At 54.0% G+C, this 14,543-nt stretch overlaps 1 protein-coding gene across 1 annotated transcript in view; it reads right to left on the reverse strand.

Moving 5' to 3' along the window:
- The window catches only part of LOC144495233 (ADAMTS-like protein 1), a 425,167-nt gene that overhangs the window by 33,321 nt on the left and 377,303 nt on the right, over nt 1-14,543 (reverse strand). The window contains exons 19-20 of the mRNA XM_078215301.1: nt 8,190-8,317; nt 7,718-7,846 (exon numbers count right to left, since the gene is read on the reverse strand). Of these exons, the coding sequence (XP_078071427.1) occupies nt 7,718-7,846; nt 8,190-8,317 (257 nt within the window). The remainder of the gene's footprint in view (nt 1-7,717; nt 7,847-8,189; nt 8,318-14,543) is intronic.

Here is a 14,543-nt window from a genome sequence, read left to right on the forward strand (position 1 = left end):
GGAGAGGGCGACAGTCACTCTCCATCCAAGGGAGAGGGGGATGGTCACTCTCAGTCCCACGGACAGGGGGACAGTCACTCTCAGCCCCGGGGAGAGGGCGACGGTCACTCTCGGTTCTAGGGACAGGGGGATGGTCACTCTCAGTCCCGGGGCGAGGGGGACGGTCACTCTCAGTCCCGGGGAGAGGACGACAGTCACTCTCGGTCCCAGGGACACGGGGGTGGTCACTCTCAGTCCTGGGGAGAGGGAGACAGTCACTCTCGGTTCTAGGGACAGGGGGATGGTCACTCTCGGTCCCGGGGAGAGGGGGACGGTCATCTCGGTGCCGGGGAGAGGGGGATGGTCACTCTCGGTGCCGGGGAGAGGGGGATGGTCACTCTCGGTCCTGGGGAGAGGGGGATGGTCACTCTCGGTCCCGGGGAGAGGGGGACGGTCACTCCCGGTCCCGGGGAGAGGGGGACGGTCACTCTCGGTGCCGGGGAGAGGGGGATGGTCACTCTCGGTGCCGGGGAGAGGGGGATGGTCACTCTCGGTCCTGGGGAGAGGGGGATGGTCACTCTCGGTCCCGGGGAGAGGGGGACGGTCACTCTCAGTCCTGGGGAGAGGGGGATGGTCACTCTCGGTCCCGGGGAGAGGGGGATGGTCACTCTCGGTCCCGGGGAGAGGGGGACGGTCACTCTCGGTCCTGGATGGAGGGGGACGGTCACTCTCGGTCCTGGGGAGAGAGGGACGGTCACTCTCGGTCCCGGGTAGAGGGGGACGGTCACTCTCGGTCCCGGGGAGAGGGGGACGGTCACTCTCGGTTCCGGGGAGAGGGGATGGTCACTCTCGGTTCGAGGGACAGGGAGACATTCACTCTCAGTCCCGGGGAGAGGGAGACGGTCACTCTCGGTTCCAGGAACAAAGGGGACGGTCACTCTCGGTCCTGGGGAGAGGGGGACGGTCACTCTCGGTCCCGGGGAGAGGGGGACGGTCACTCTCAGTCCCGGGGAGAGGGGGACGGTCACTCTCGGTCCCAGGGAGAGGGGGACGGTCACTCTCGGTCCCGGGGAGAGGGGGACGGTCACTCTCGGTCCCGGGGAGAGGGGGACGGTCACTCGCGGCTCCGGGGAGAGGGCGATGGTCACTCTCAGTCCCGGGGAGAGGGGGGCGGTCACTCTCGGTCCCGGGGAGAGGGGGACGGTCTCTCTCGGTCCCGGGGAGAGGGGGACGGTCACTCTCAGTCCCGGGGAGAGGGGGACGGTCACTCTCGGTCCCGGGGAGAGGGGGACGGTCACTCTCAGTCCCGGGGAGAGGGGGACGGTCACTCTCAGTCCCGGGGAGAGGGGGAACGGTCACACTCGGTGCCGGGGAGAGGGAGACGGTCACTCTCGGTCCCGGGGAGAGGGGGACGGTCGCTCGCGGCTCCGGGGAGAGGGGGATGGTCACTCTCGGTCCCGGGGAGAACGGGACGGTCACTCTCGGTCCCGGGGAGAGGGGGACGGTCACTCTCGGTCCCGGGGAGAGGGGGACGGTCACTCTCGGTCCCGGGGAGAGGGGGACGGTCACTCTCAGTCCCGGGGAGAGGGGGACGGTCACTCTCGGTCCCAGGGAGAGGGGGACGGTCACTCTCGGTCCCGGGGAGAGGGGGACGGTCACACTCGGTGCCTGGGAGTGGGGGACGGTCACTCTCGGTCCCGGGGAGAGGGGGACGGTCGCTCGCGGCTCCGGGGAGAGGGTGATGGTCACTCTCAGTCCCGGGAAGAGGGGGATGGTCACTCTCGGTCCCGGGGAGAGGGAGACGGTCACTCTCGGTCCTGGGGAGAGGGGGACGGTCACTCTCGGTCCCGGGGAGAGGGGGACGGTCACTCTCAGTCCCGGGGAGAGGGGGACGGTCACTCTCAGTCCCGGGGAGAGGGGGATGGTCACTCTCGGTCCCGGGGAGAGGGGGACGGTCACACTCGGTGCCGGGGAGAGGGAGACGGTCACTCTCGGTCCCGGGGAGAGGGGGATGGTCACTCTCGGTCCCGGGGAGAGGGGGACGGTCACTCTCAGTCCCGGGGAGAGGGGGATGGTCACTCTCGGTCCCGGGGCGAGGGGGACGGTCACTCTCGGTCCCAGGGAGAGGGGGACGGTCACTCTCAGTCCCGGGGAGAGGGGGACGGTCGCTCGCGGCTCCAGGGAGAGGGGGATGGTCACTCTCAGTCCCGGGGAGAGGGGGACGGTCACTCTCGGTCCCGGGGAGAGGGGGACGGTCACTCTCGGTCCCGGGGAGTGTGGGACGGTCACTCTCGGTCCCGGGGAGAGGGGGACGGTCACTCTCAGTCCCGGGGAGAACGGGACGGTCACTCTCGGTCCCGGTGAGAGGGGGACGGTCACTCTCGGTCCCGGGGAGAGGGGGACGGTCACTCTCGGTCCCGGGGAGAGGGGGCGGTCACTCTCAGTCCCGGGGAGAGGGGGACGGTCAATCTCGGTCCCGGGGAGAGGGGGACGGTCACTCTCGGTCCCGGGGAGAGGGGGCGGTCACCCTCAGTCCCGGGGAGAGGGGGACGGTCACTCTCGGTCCCAGGGAGAGGGGGACGGTCACTCCCGGTCCCGGGGAGAGGGGGATGGTCACTCTCGGTGCCTGGGAGAGGGGGACGGTCACTCTCGGTCCCGGGGAGAGGGGGAGGGTCGCTCGCGGCTCCGGGGAGAGGGGGATGGTCACTCTCAGTCCCGGGGAGAGGGGGATGGTCACTCTCGGTCCCGGGGAGAGGGAGACGGTCACTCTCGGTCCTGGGGAGAGGGGGACGGTCACTCTCGGTCCCGGGGAGAGGGGCACGGTCACTCTCGGTCCCGGGGAGAGGGGGACGGTCACTCTCAGTCCCGGGGAGAGGGGGACGGTCACTCTCAGTCCCGGGGAGAGGGGGACGGTCACTCTCGGTTCTAGGGACAGGGGGGACGGTCACTCTTGGTCCCGGGGCGAGGGGGACGGTCACTCTCGGTACCAGGGAGAGGGGGACGGTCACTCTCGGTCCCGCAGAGAGGGGGACAGTCACTCTCGGTCCCGGGAGAGGGGGACGGTCACTCTCGGTCCCGGGGAGAGGGGGACGGTCACTCTCAGTCCCGGGAGAGGGGGACGGACACTCTCGGTCCCGGGGAGAGGGGGACGGTCACTCTCGGTTCTAGGGACAGGGGGGACGGTCACTCTTGGTCCCGGGGCGAGGGGGACGGTCACTCTCGGCACCAGGGAGAGGGGGACGGTCACTCTCTGTCCCGCGGAGAGGTGGACAGTCACTCTCGGTCCCGGGAGAGGGGGACGGTCACTCCCGGTCCCGGTAAGAGGGGGACGGTCACTCTCGGTCCCAGGAGAGGGGGACGGTCACTCTCGGTCCCGGCGAGTGGGGGACGGTCACTCTTGGTCCTGGGGAGAGGGTGACGGTCACTCTCGGTCCCGGGGAGAGGGGATGGTCACTTTTGGTCCTGGAGAAGGGGCAGTCACTCTCGGTCTCGGGAAGAGGGGGACAGTCACTCCCGGTCCTGGGGTCAGGGAGACAGTCACTCCCGGTTCTAGGGACAGGGGGATGGTCACTCTCAGTCCCGGGGCGATGGGGACGGTCACTCTCAGTCCCAGGGACAGGGGGACAGTCACTCTCGGTCCCAGGGACACGGGGGTGGTCACTCCCGGTTCCAGGGACAGGGGGATGTTCACTCTCGGTCCTGGGGACAGGGGGATGGTCACTCTCGGTCCCAGGGACAGGGGGACAGTCACTCTCAGTCCCGGGGAGAGGGCGACAGTCACTCTCGGTCCCAGGGAGAGGGGGATGGTCACTCTCAGTCCCACGGACAGTGGGACAGTCACTCTCAGTCCCGGGGAGAGGGCGACGGTCACTCTCGGTTCTAGGGACAGGGAGATGGTCACTCTCAGTCCCGGGGAGAGGGGGACGGTCACTCTCAGTTCTAGGGACAGGGGGGACGGTCACTCTCGGTCCCGGGGAGAGGGGTACGGTCACTCTCGGTCCCGGGGAGAGGGGGACGGTCACTCTCAGTTCTAGGGACAGGGGGGACGGTCACTCTTGGTCCCGGGGAGAGGGGGACGGTCACTCTCGGTCCCGGGGAGAGGGGGATGGTCACTTTTGGTCCTGGAGAAGGGGACAGTCACTCTCGGTCTCGGGAAGAGGGGGACAGTCACTCCCGGTCCTGGGGTCAGGGAGACAGTCACTCTCAGTCCCAGGGACAGGGGGACAGTCACTCTCGGTCCCAAGGACACGGGGGTGGTCACTCTCGGTCCCAGGGACAGGGGGATGGTCACTCTCGGTCCCAAGGACACGGGGGTGGTCACTCTCAGTTCCAGGGACAGGGGGATGTTCACTCTCCGTCCCAGGGACAGGGGGATGGTCACTCTCGGTCCCAGGGACAGGGGGACAGTCACTCTCAGTCCCGGGGAGAGGGCGACAGTCACTCTCGGTTCTAGGGACAGGGGGATGGTCACTCTCAGTCCCGGGGCGAGGGGGACGGTCACTCTCAGTCCCAGGGACAGGGGGACAGTCACTCTCGGTCCCAGGGACACGGGGGTGGTCACTCTCGGTTCCGGGGAGAGGGGATGGTCACTTTTGGTCCTGGAGAAGGGGACAGTCACTCTCGGTCTCGGGAAGAGGGGGACAGTCACTCCCGGTCCTGGGGTCAGGGGGACAGTCACTCTCGGTCCCAGGGACACGGGGGTGGTCACTCTTGGTTCGAGGGACAGGGGGATGTTCACTCTCGGTCCTGGGGACAGGGGGACAGGCGCTCTCGGTTCCAGGAACGGGAGGACGGTAACTCTCGGTCCCGGGGACAGGGGGATGGTCACTCTCGGTTCCAGGAACAAAGGGGACGGTCACTCTCGGTCCCGGGCAGAGGGGGACGGTCACACTCGGTCCCGGGGAGAGGGGGACGGTCACTCTCGGTCCCGGGGAGAGGGGGACGGTCACTCTCAGCCCTGGGGAGAGGGAGACGGTCACTCTCGGTCCCGGGGAGAGGGGGACGGTCACTCTCGGTCCCGGGGAGAGGGGGACGGTCACACTCGGTGCCGGGGAGAGGGGGACGGTCACTCTCGGTCCCGGGGAGAGGGGGGCGTTCGCTCGCGGCTCCGGGGAGAGGGGGATGGTCACTCTCGGTCCCGGGGAGAACGGGACGGTCACTCTCGGTCCCGGGGAGAGGGGGACGGTCACTCTTGGTCCCGGGGAGAGGGGGACGGTCACTCTCAGTTCTAGGGACAGGGGGGACGGTCACTCTCGGTCCCGGGGAGAGGGGGACGGTTACTCTCGGTCCCGGGGAGAGGGGGCGGTCACTCTCGCTTCTAGGGACAGGGGGGACGGTCACTCTCGGTCCCTGGGAGAGGGGGACGGTCACTCTCGGTCCCGGGGAGAGGGGGAAGGTCACTCTCGGTTCTAGGGACAAGGGGGACGGTCACTCTCGGTCCCGGGGAGAGGGGGACGGTCACTCTCGGTCCCGGGGAGAGGGGGATGGTCACTCTCGGTCCCGGGGAGAGGGGGACGGTCACTCTCGGTGCTGGGGAGAGGGGGACGGTCACTCTCGTTTTCTGGGGAGAGGGGCACGGTCACTCTCGGCTCCAGGGAGAGGGGGACGGTCACTCGCGGCTCTGGGGAGTGGGGGACGGTCACTCTCGGCTCCAGGGGGAGGGGGACGGTCACTCGCGGCTCCGGGGAGAGGGGGACAGTTGGTCGCGACTCCGGGGAGAGGGGGACGGTCACTCGTGGCTCTGGGGAGAGGGGGACGGTCACTCTCGGTCCCGGGCAGAGGGGGACGGTCACTCTCTGTTCCGGGGAGAGGAGGACGGTCACTCTTGGTTCCGGGGAGAGGGGGACGGTCACTCTTGGTTCCGGGGAGAGGGGGACGGTCACTCTCGGTCCCGGGCAGAGGGGGACGGTCACTCTCTGTTCCGGGGAGAGGAGGACGGTCACTCTCGGCTCCGGGGAGAGGGGGACGGTCACTCGCGGCTCCAGGGAGAGGGGGACGGTCACTCTCGGTTCCGGGGAGAGGGGGGATGATCACTCTCGGTCCCGGGGAGAGGGGGACGGTCACTCGCGGCTCCAGGGAGAGGGGGACGGTCACTCTCGGTTCCGGGGAGAGGGGGACGGTCACTCGCGGCTCCAGGGAGAGGGGGACGGTCACTCTCGGTTCCGGGGAGAGGGGGACGGTCACTCGCGGCTCCAGGGAGAGGGGGACGGTCACTCGCGGCTCCAGGGAGAGGGGGACGGTCACTCTCGGTTCCGGGGAGAGGGGGGATGATCACTCTCGGTCCCGGGGAGAGGGGGACGGTCACTCGCGGCTCCAGGGAGAGGGGGACGGTCACTCTCGGTTCCGGGGAGAGGGGGGATGATCACTCTCGGTCCCGGGGAGAGGGGGACGGTCACTCGCGGCTCCAGGGAGAGGGGGACGGTCACTCTCGGTTCCGGGGAGAGGGGGACGGTCACTCTCTGTTCCGGGGAGAGGGGGACGGTCACTCTCGGTCCCGGGGTCAGGGGATGGACACTGTCTACGCTTCCTGCCCAAAGGCTCTGCAATCTTCCCCAATCTATTATTTGTAGTTTGCATTAATGCACAAACACTGTTTTTTGAGCAAGTTTTCTGTTATTAACCAAGATGAAATATGACCTTGTGTATAATTGGTAACAACATTATCCAAGTGATTAATGAGCTGTATGTGTGCCATGTGCTTGGTTCTTTCTTTTCCAAATGAGTTACTCATGCTAAAGATCACGCTGTGATGTTGCTGCATCAGCCCAGAGGCGCTGGAGACAGCAAATCAAACCGGTTGTGTTAGGTTTCCTTCAAAAACATCAGATCCCAAGCAGCAGCCAACAGCTTTTAGAGAATCCTCTTTAACTTGGCTTCCCTCTTTCAAAACCCGCAACCTCTATCACCAGGAAGGACAAGGGCAGCAGACACATGGGAACACCATCACCTCCAAGTTCCCCTTCAAGTCACTCACCATCCTGACTTGGGAATGTATCGCCATTCCTTCACTGTCGTTAGATCAAATCCTGAACTCCTCACCTAACAGCATGGTGATTGTACCTACATTCCAGGGACTGCAGCGGTTCATGAAGGCAGCTCATCGCCACCTTTTCAACAAATACTTGCCTAGCCACCGATGCCCATATCCTGTGAATGAATAAAAACAAAATGGTACAGAGGGCATTCCTGGAGGACCTGAGAGAGGGAGAGTGTGACTGCAGCGTAAAGTCCGCCCTCTAGAATCGTATCCAGGAAGGATTTGATACAATACAAAGTGGGTGATGACATCATGAACATCTGTTTCAGTCTGTTCCAGACCACTCAGTGATCTAATCTGGCTGCTTTGACGCTGCCCTTCAGCTCTTGGGTGCCTATCTGAAGAGAATGAAAAGCAGCAGCTTCTCAGAGGAGAGCCTGGAATTTCCCATGATGCTGTTTCTTTCTTGGTGAAACCACAGGACTGAAGGAACTGCAACAATTTCCTCCCCAGAAATCTCTGAATTTCATTAAATAATCCTATTTAACAACCTTCTTGCTAAGCAGCAGGCCACAATTACTTCAGTGGAAATACTCCAGAGAGCTATGAATGGATTCCTCAGATACACTGGGGTAATTTCTTGTCATATACAATTCATGAGAAATCTCTGCTTTTAAAACTTTAAAACAATGAAACATTTTTAGATAATTATCTGTTTAATTGTTAATTGAACCAAGTGTATTAATTTAAAGACAGTCTTACCATTGGCTTGACATATAATTGTGATATTTGCTCTCAACCTTGCTTTCACAACACTTCCCACGTCCACCCTGACTGATGTTGAATTGAAGTTCACCAAGTCATGTTTGGACACCCTAATTACTGGCTTCCCTACAGAAAACAAACCAGATGGCACATTATGTAATCATGAAATAGAGGAAACGTCAAATAATGAACGATAATTTCCAAACAAAAACATCTGAATTTATTGCAGGCGTCACCACTTCTATTAACAGTTGTAGCTTCCATGGGCTTAGTTTAAAGCTTTGATTACAACCGCCTTTCTGACTCAGTGACCTGGCAGCTGGGATCATTGCTAATGAGTTTTTCTGCCCAGTTAGAAAATGATAAATTGTCATTGCATAAACATGTAAAACTGTCAATTATTTCAGGAAACCAAGACAAATTCACCTTACTGGGAAGAATGGTGTGATTAATTATAATTGTAGCAAACCTGCAATGGCAACTTTCGAAGACAAGGAATCCGAGCCAACAGAACTCCGAGCGGTGCAAGTGTAGATTCCCACATCAGACTCATTTGGCACAAGTATTTGCAAAGCTTGGTTTGGAAGAATTTCAATTCTGTAAGGGGAAAATAATCAATCAGGAGTTCTGGCCTGAGAAATCGTGTACACAGCTCATGTTCCATTCAATATGAATACAAAACCACCCACAATAAATTCAGCGAGCAAAGTAAATCGGTGTATTTGTTATTACCAGAAACAGGTCACCCTTTCTAAATTTGTTATGCTACTAAGTAATCTTGTAATAATTACTGACATCTTCATTTACAATAGGCTTTGAAGCAGAATCTATATCTTCACATGCACCTTTTTCCTCTCTGGGAATAGTGGGGAGGTGTTCGGAGATTGATTATCCTCCTTCCGTGGTAAGCAAGTCCTGGAGTGGGACTTGAACCTGACTGCGGAGCTACAAGACCTCGACACGCTTACACAAACTCAGCTTATTGTAGTGAAACATGCTGATGCCACAATCCTCATAATTGTTCATTTGAATCTCCCAAAAGTCAGCCAAATTCCTATTTGCTAAATATTTAATCAAAAAACTATCAGCTGCTTTGTAACAATGGTGCGAAACGCAAATAAGAACTGCATTACGCAGCACCTTTTCATCTTCAAAACAGTGGCTGTGCGGGTAGCACTTACACCTCTGGGTCAAAGGTTGTGGGTTCAAGTCCCATGTCAGGACTTGAGCACAAAAATCACCACTCCAGTGCTGTACTGAGGGAGTGCTACACTGTCAGAGGTGCCGTCTTTCAGATGGGATTTTAAACTGTGGCCTGCTTGCCTCTTGCAGCTGGGTATAAAAGATCCCACGGTATTATTTTGATGAAGAGCAGGGAGTTATTCACCACTGAAACCAAAGGAGAAAATGCTGGAAAATCTCAGCAGGTCTGGCAACCTCTGTAAGGAGAGAAAAGAGCTGACGTTTCGAGTCCAGACAACTCTTTGTAGTTATCCACCACTGTCTGCTCACCAAATGGTGGAACAGGCTCGAGGAACTGAATGACCTTCCCATGTTCCAATGTTGTTTTTGATCAATGTTGTTTCAGGAACAGCATTTTCCATTTTCTCTAACTGTCTTCTTCCCTGGGTTAAACCAGATCACAATCTAACACATTTAACATCAATTTCATGATGTTTAAGTTGCTCCTACTATCTGACTGCAAGAATCATAGAAACATACAGCACAGAAGAGGCCCTTTGGCCCATCGAGTCTGCATTGACACGCAAGACCTTTGGAAAAATCCAAGTAAACATCCTCTGCCTTGTTATCATCTTCCACTAGTTTAGTTACCTTCTCAAAGAATTCCAGTAGGCTTAAGACATGACCCAGTAATTCTCATGACTCCCCATGTTACCCCTTCTCCTTAAATGTTACTTACTATTCTGTATCTCATTTAATGGCCTGAAGAATGTTGTCCACGGTGCATGTTAAGCAGCTTGTAATTCCAAGGGTTTTGCTTTGCTCCTTTTATTAATATTGGGATTTTTTTAATGCTCCATTACTAAAGCACTACTTCAATATTTATGGAGCTCTGCAAAAACAGCATTCTATTTCCTCCTCTAATTCTTTAAGCGCACTAACCGATCTCCCATTTGGCCCACAAGCCTTGTGTATATTCTTGTGTACATTCTTCCCATTTCTGCAGGACACTATTATTAAATTGTATATATGCTTACATAACTAATCCAAATCTCCCTGATGGTTTCACTATATTAGTGACTAGAATTTCATAGAACCATACAACAGGAGGCCATTTGGCCCATCATGTCTGTGCCAGCTTTTTAAAAGGGCTAACCAAATCCCACTGTTCCTACCCATTCCCCTATAGTCTTTCAAATACTTAAAGATCAACTATTTATCTAATTCCATTTTGAAAGTTATTATTGAATGTGTTTCCACTGCCCTTCCAGGCAGTGCCTTCCAACTCACAACAACTTGCCACGGAAACTCATTTCTTCTCATTGCTTCCATTGGCTTTTTCCCAATGATCTTAAATCCGCAACCTCTCATTTTGACTTCTGCCACTGGAAACAATGTTTCCTTATTTATTCTATCAAAACCCTCTATAATATTGAACAACTCGAGTAAATCTCCCTTTAATCTTCCATGCTCTCATAGAATCTTAGAATCTAAAGTTTAAAGTTTATTTATTAGTGTCACAAGTAGGCTTACATTAACACTGTAATTAAGTTACTGTGAAAATCTCCTACAGTATCTACAGTGCTGAAGGAGCCTATTTGGCTCATTGAGCCTGCACCGACAACATTCCCACCCAGGTCCTCACCCGTAACCCCACATGCTTATCCTCCTAGTTCCCCCCTGACACTAAGGGACAATTTAGCATGGCCAATCAACCTAACCCACCTATCTTTGGACTGTGGGAGGAAACCGGAGCACCCGGAGAAAACCCACACAGACACGGAGAGAACGTGCAAACCCCACACAGACAGTGACCCAAAGCCAGAATCGAACCCGGGTTTGTGGCGCTGTGAGGCGGCAGTGCTAACCATTGCGCCACCATGCCACCCTAGAGGAACATTGCTCCAGAGGAAACAGTCACAGATTCTCCATTCTCTCCATGCAATTGAAATCCCTTATCCTTGATCCCATTCTAATAAATCTCCTACAAGTCCACAACATTCTTGTTAAAGTGTAGTGGTTAGAATAGGGCACAATATTCCATGTGGGGCCAACCAGTGTTTTGTAAATGGTTATCCTAACGTTGTCATTATTGTACTCTATGCCTTCACTTATAAAGACATATATTCAAACAGCCTCATCAATTTATTCAGTCACTTTCTTTCTGTACCTGCAGATCCTTAAATTGAAGCATTAAATATGTTGCCTCTTCTCATCTTTCTAAATGCATCACTTGGACAGAATTTTCCCCTCATGAAACCAATGTGAAGGTCTGTTCAATCTGCCCTATCCTGATGTTCTTTAACACTTTACCCCTTCCATGGCCCTACCCTTTTCTGATGTGGAGATGCCGGCGTTGGCATCTAACATTCTACCCTTTTCTAACATTCCTTCCAATGTTTACAGAGCTATTAAACATTTAGAAAGCTTTTGCAATTCATCAAACTCCCTTGTTCCTTTCCTATACACAGTTCTCCTTTCCATGAATCCTGATTCCCTCAGTTTAAAAGTATTTTTGTTATTTTTAATATTAAATTGCTGCAGCCTGGATTCTTCAATGCCACTCTTTTTTAAAAAACTGAATGTACTTTCTTTTCTCATCCTCTTTAGTTACCTAAATTCATCCCCTCTTTCTTCCAAAGTTCTATTTTTAAATACAGCTTCCCATTACTTTTTCCTGATGTTCTCAATTCCAAAATCAGTTTTTCCATCGTTTCTGCCAGTTTTTGTTTTTGGGTTTGGCACTGAAGCGATATAAAAGCTGACAATGCAATGGTGTCTTCATCCACAGGGCGAATGCAGTCAGGGAGACCACACATACTTTATAGAACTTGCCCCATTTAATCTCATTCATTTCAATGGGTGACATCCAAGTGTGTTCATGTGAACAGAGTGAGAGATCTGGTTTATTTACCTTGCAGGAAATTGATCCATTTTATTGGGAGATTGCTCGATGCTGAACACAAATCCATTTGGCTCTAAACCTGTAATTGTGTCTCAAAGTTTGTGAAAATTAATTGGTCAATGATGTCAGTACTTTGCTGCCACCCTGACATTTTCCTCATGGAGGGAGATTGGAATCTAATTTATAATATCCATTATGGTGAACACATTTCACAACTTTGTGTTTGTTGAAATGTTCACTGTTGGTGAGGCTGAATATTCTGTACAAGCCCCACACCTGATGGGACAGAGAGACTGAAATGGGTGGAACACGCACTCGATTTCTGCAGTTTTAAAATGCTTGGGCTTTCAGCCAAATGAGGCATCCAATGGAATCAATGGGATCCTGGTCCAGGGGTCCAAAATATAAATGTGATCTTTATTCCAGCCTAAGCCGGAAGACAAAGGCACCTGTCCAAAATACCTGAGCAGCACCAATCAGAGAATGATAGGAAGGAATGTGAACAGGGAGAGTGTAGGGGCCACCTGTCCAGAAAGCTCTATCACAAACCACTAACTACACTGGAATCCCATTACTCTATTAGCCCACACTGACATTAACCTTGAATCTAGACCACTCAACCTTTCCCTTTTTGATCGGGATGTTGGTCGTTGAATCAATCGCTCACTAGGCTGCTTTCATACCACAAAGTTAAAATTCCCACATTAATCAGGTCATTTGGCCCCTCAAGTTTGCTCTGCTCATAGACTCCCTACATACAGAAGGAGGCCATTCGGCCCATCAAGTCTGTACCGAGAACAGTCCCATCCAGACTCTATTCCCGTAACTCTCATTGACCCTGCTAACCCTCCTGACACTAGGATCAATCTATCATGGCCAATCAACCTAACCCGCACATCTTTGGAGTATGAGAGGAAACCAGAGCACCCGAAGGAAACCCACGCAGACACGGGGAGAACATGCAAATTCCATACGGACAGTGACCCAAGGCCGGAATTGAACACGGGTCCCTGGGGCTGTGAGGCAACAGTGTTAACCACTGTGCTACCGTTCTGCCCCAATAAAGTCATGGCTGATCTGATTATGGCCTCAAATCTACTTCCCCCATGGCCCTTGTCGATCAAAAAATCTGTCAGCCCTGAATGTATTCAATGACCCTGCCCCCACTGCTCACTCTGGAAGAGGATGCCACAGATAAATTCTGACAAAAAATCTCCTAATCTCAGTCTAAATGGGAGACACCTAATTTTTAAACTGTGCTCCTTAGTTCTTAGCTCCTGCACAAGGGGGAACACCCTCACAACATACACAATGTTTCATAAAATCACCTCTTAATTTTCTAAACTCTCATGGGTATAAGTCCAACCTGCACAATCTTTCCTTTATAACTCCTTCCTTTGAGTGGTCTAGGGACTAATTCCCTTGGGATTATTTCCGCATATTGGCCAGTATAATTTCCGTAGATGTTTACGTGAGCAGAGTTTGCAGAACCTCCAGTGGAGAGTGGGGAAAGCAGACGAGATTCACACCCAAAATCAAGTTGGAAATTAAAGTAACAAAACAATCATTATTCCTGGAAATAACAAATGAGAATGACGGAGGAAGTTGTGATTAATAGCCAAGAACTTTCCTCCCTGATCACAAACACTCACACATCAGTTCAGAAATTTGCAATTTTCTCAAAGCTCGTCTCATGAAGAGATTTACTTCCAGGATTTTCACTGTCCTTGCCACCATTTATTTATTTTTATTTGTTTATTAAAAATGTTCTTATATTTTACATAGCAAACAAACAGATACAGATCCACACAGTGCTCGCTGGTACATTCCAACACGACTGGGCTCAGGGCACCCCGTGGCCAGGGGACAAGCCCCTGGTACCCCCGGGCACACACCCCACCCAAGTCCCGTCTAATTGCACAGGTAATGACGGTAATAATATAAAAACAAAAAGGCAGAGGAATGCCGCTGGAGAACCAACTGAGCGCCCAAGCAGCCCAGGCTATAAACTAGTGAGCGGAGAAAGGAAAGTGAGAAAGAAACACAGTGAAGGAGAGAGAAGGAAGAGGGTGAGAGGGAAAAGAGAAAAGTTCTCGCGTTGCTCCCCACACCTCGGCAGGGTGGGTGGGCATACTCAGGTAAAGGGCCAGGGGCACGTCCACCAGTCGGGGGGGGGGGGGTTCTGTGGGAGCATCCGGGATCCTAGGGCCATCGGATATCCACTCACCCTTTGCCACCGTTTAAACGATACAGTGGAGGTTACAGTGCGTGTGAAAGGTCACTATACACATTCCACAATTGAAGCATTTTGATGTGAGATTGAGCTGTTAACAGTTCAATGTTTAGACCTGTTTTCTCAGAGCGTTACTGATGATTTTAATTCAGCAACATGATCATTTGTTTTAATGAATTAAAAATGTATAATTTACTGCATTTTATAAATAGTCAATGGTGTGAAGGGTACATTTTTTGCCAGAACGACTTGTAGACAAATCTACGGTACACAATAAAATCCAATAAATTCACTGAGCCTCTGACATCAAAGTAAAATAATTAGGAAAATTAGACTTCTTTTGTGTGGAATACTTCAGAATTGAGGTTACATGCCTCAGGGTGGTTTATTCTTTTAATTTTCTGTGAATCATTGGGAAAGAAGTAGAGAATCTAACAGGAGCCAAAAAGCTGGAAACCCACCATACAACAATTTTCCCAATGGCGGGTTAACTGCCAGTTACT

Source organism: Mustelus asterias, chromosome 6 (assembly GCF_964213995.1).
Source record: "Mustelus asterias chromosome 6, sMusAst1.hap1.1, whole genome shotgun sequence".
NCBI classification, from domain to species: domain Eukaryota; kingdom Metazoa; phylum Chordata; class Chondrichthyes; order Carcharhiniformes; family Triakidae; genus Mustelus; species Mustelus asterias.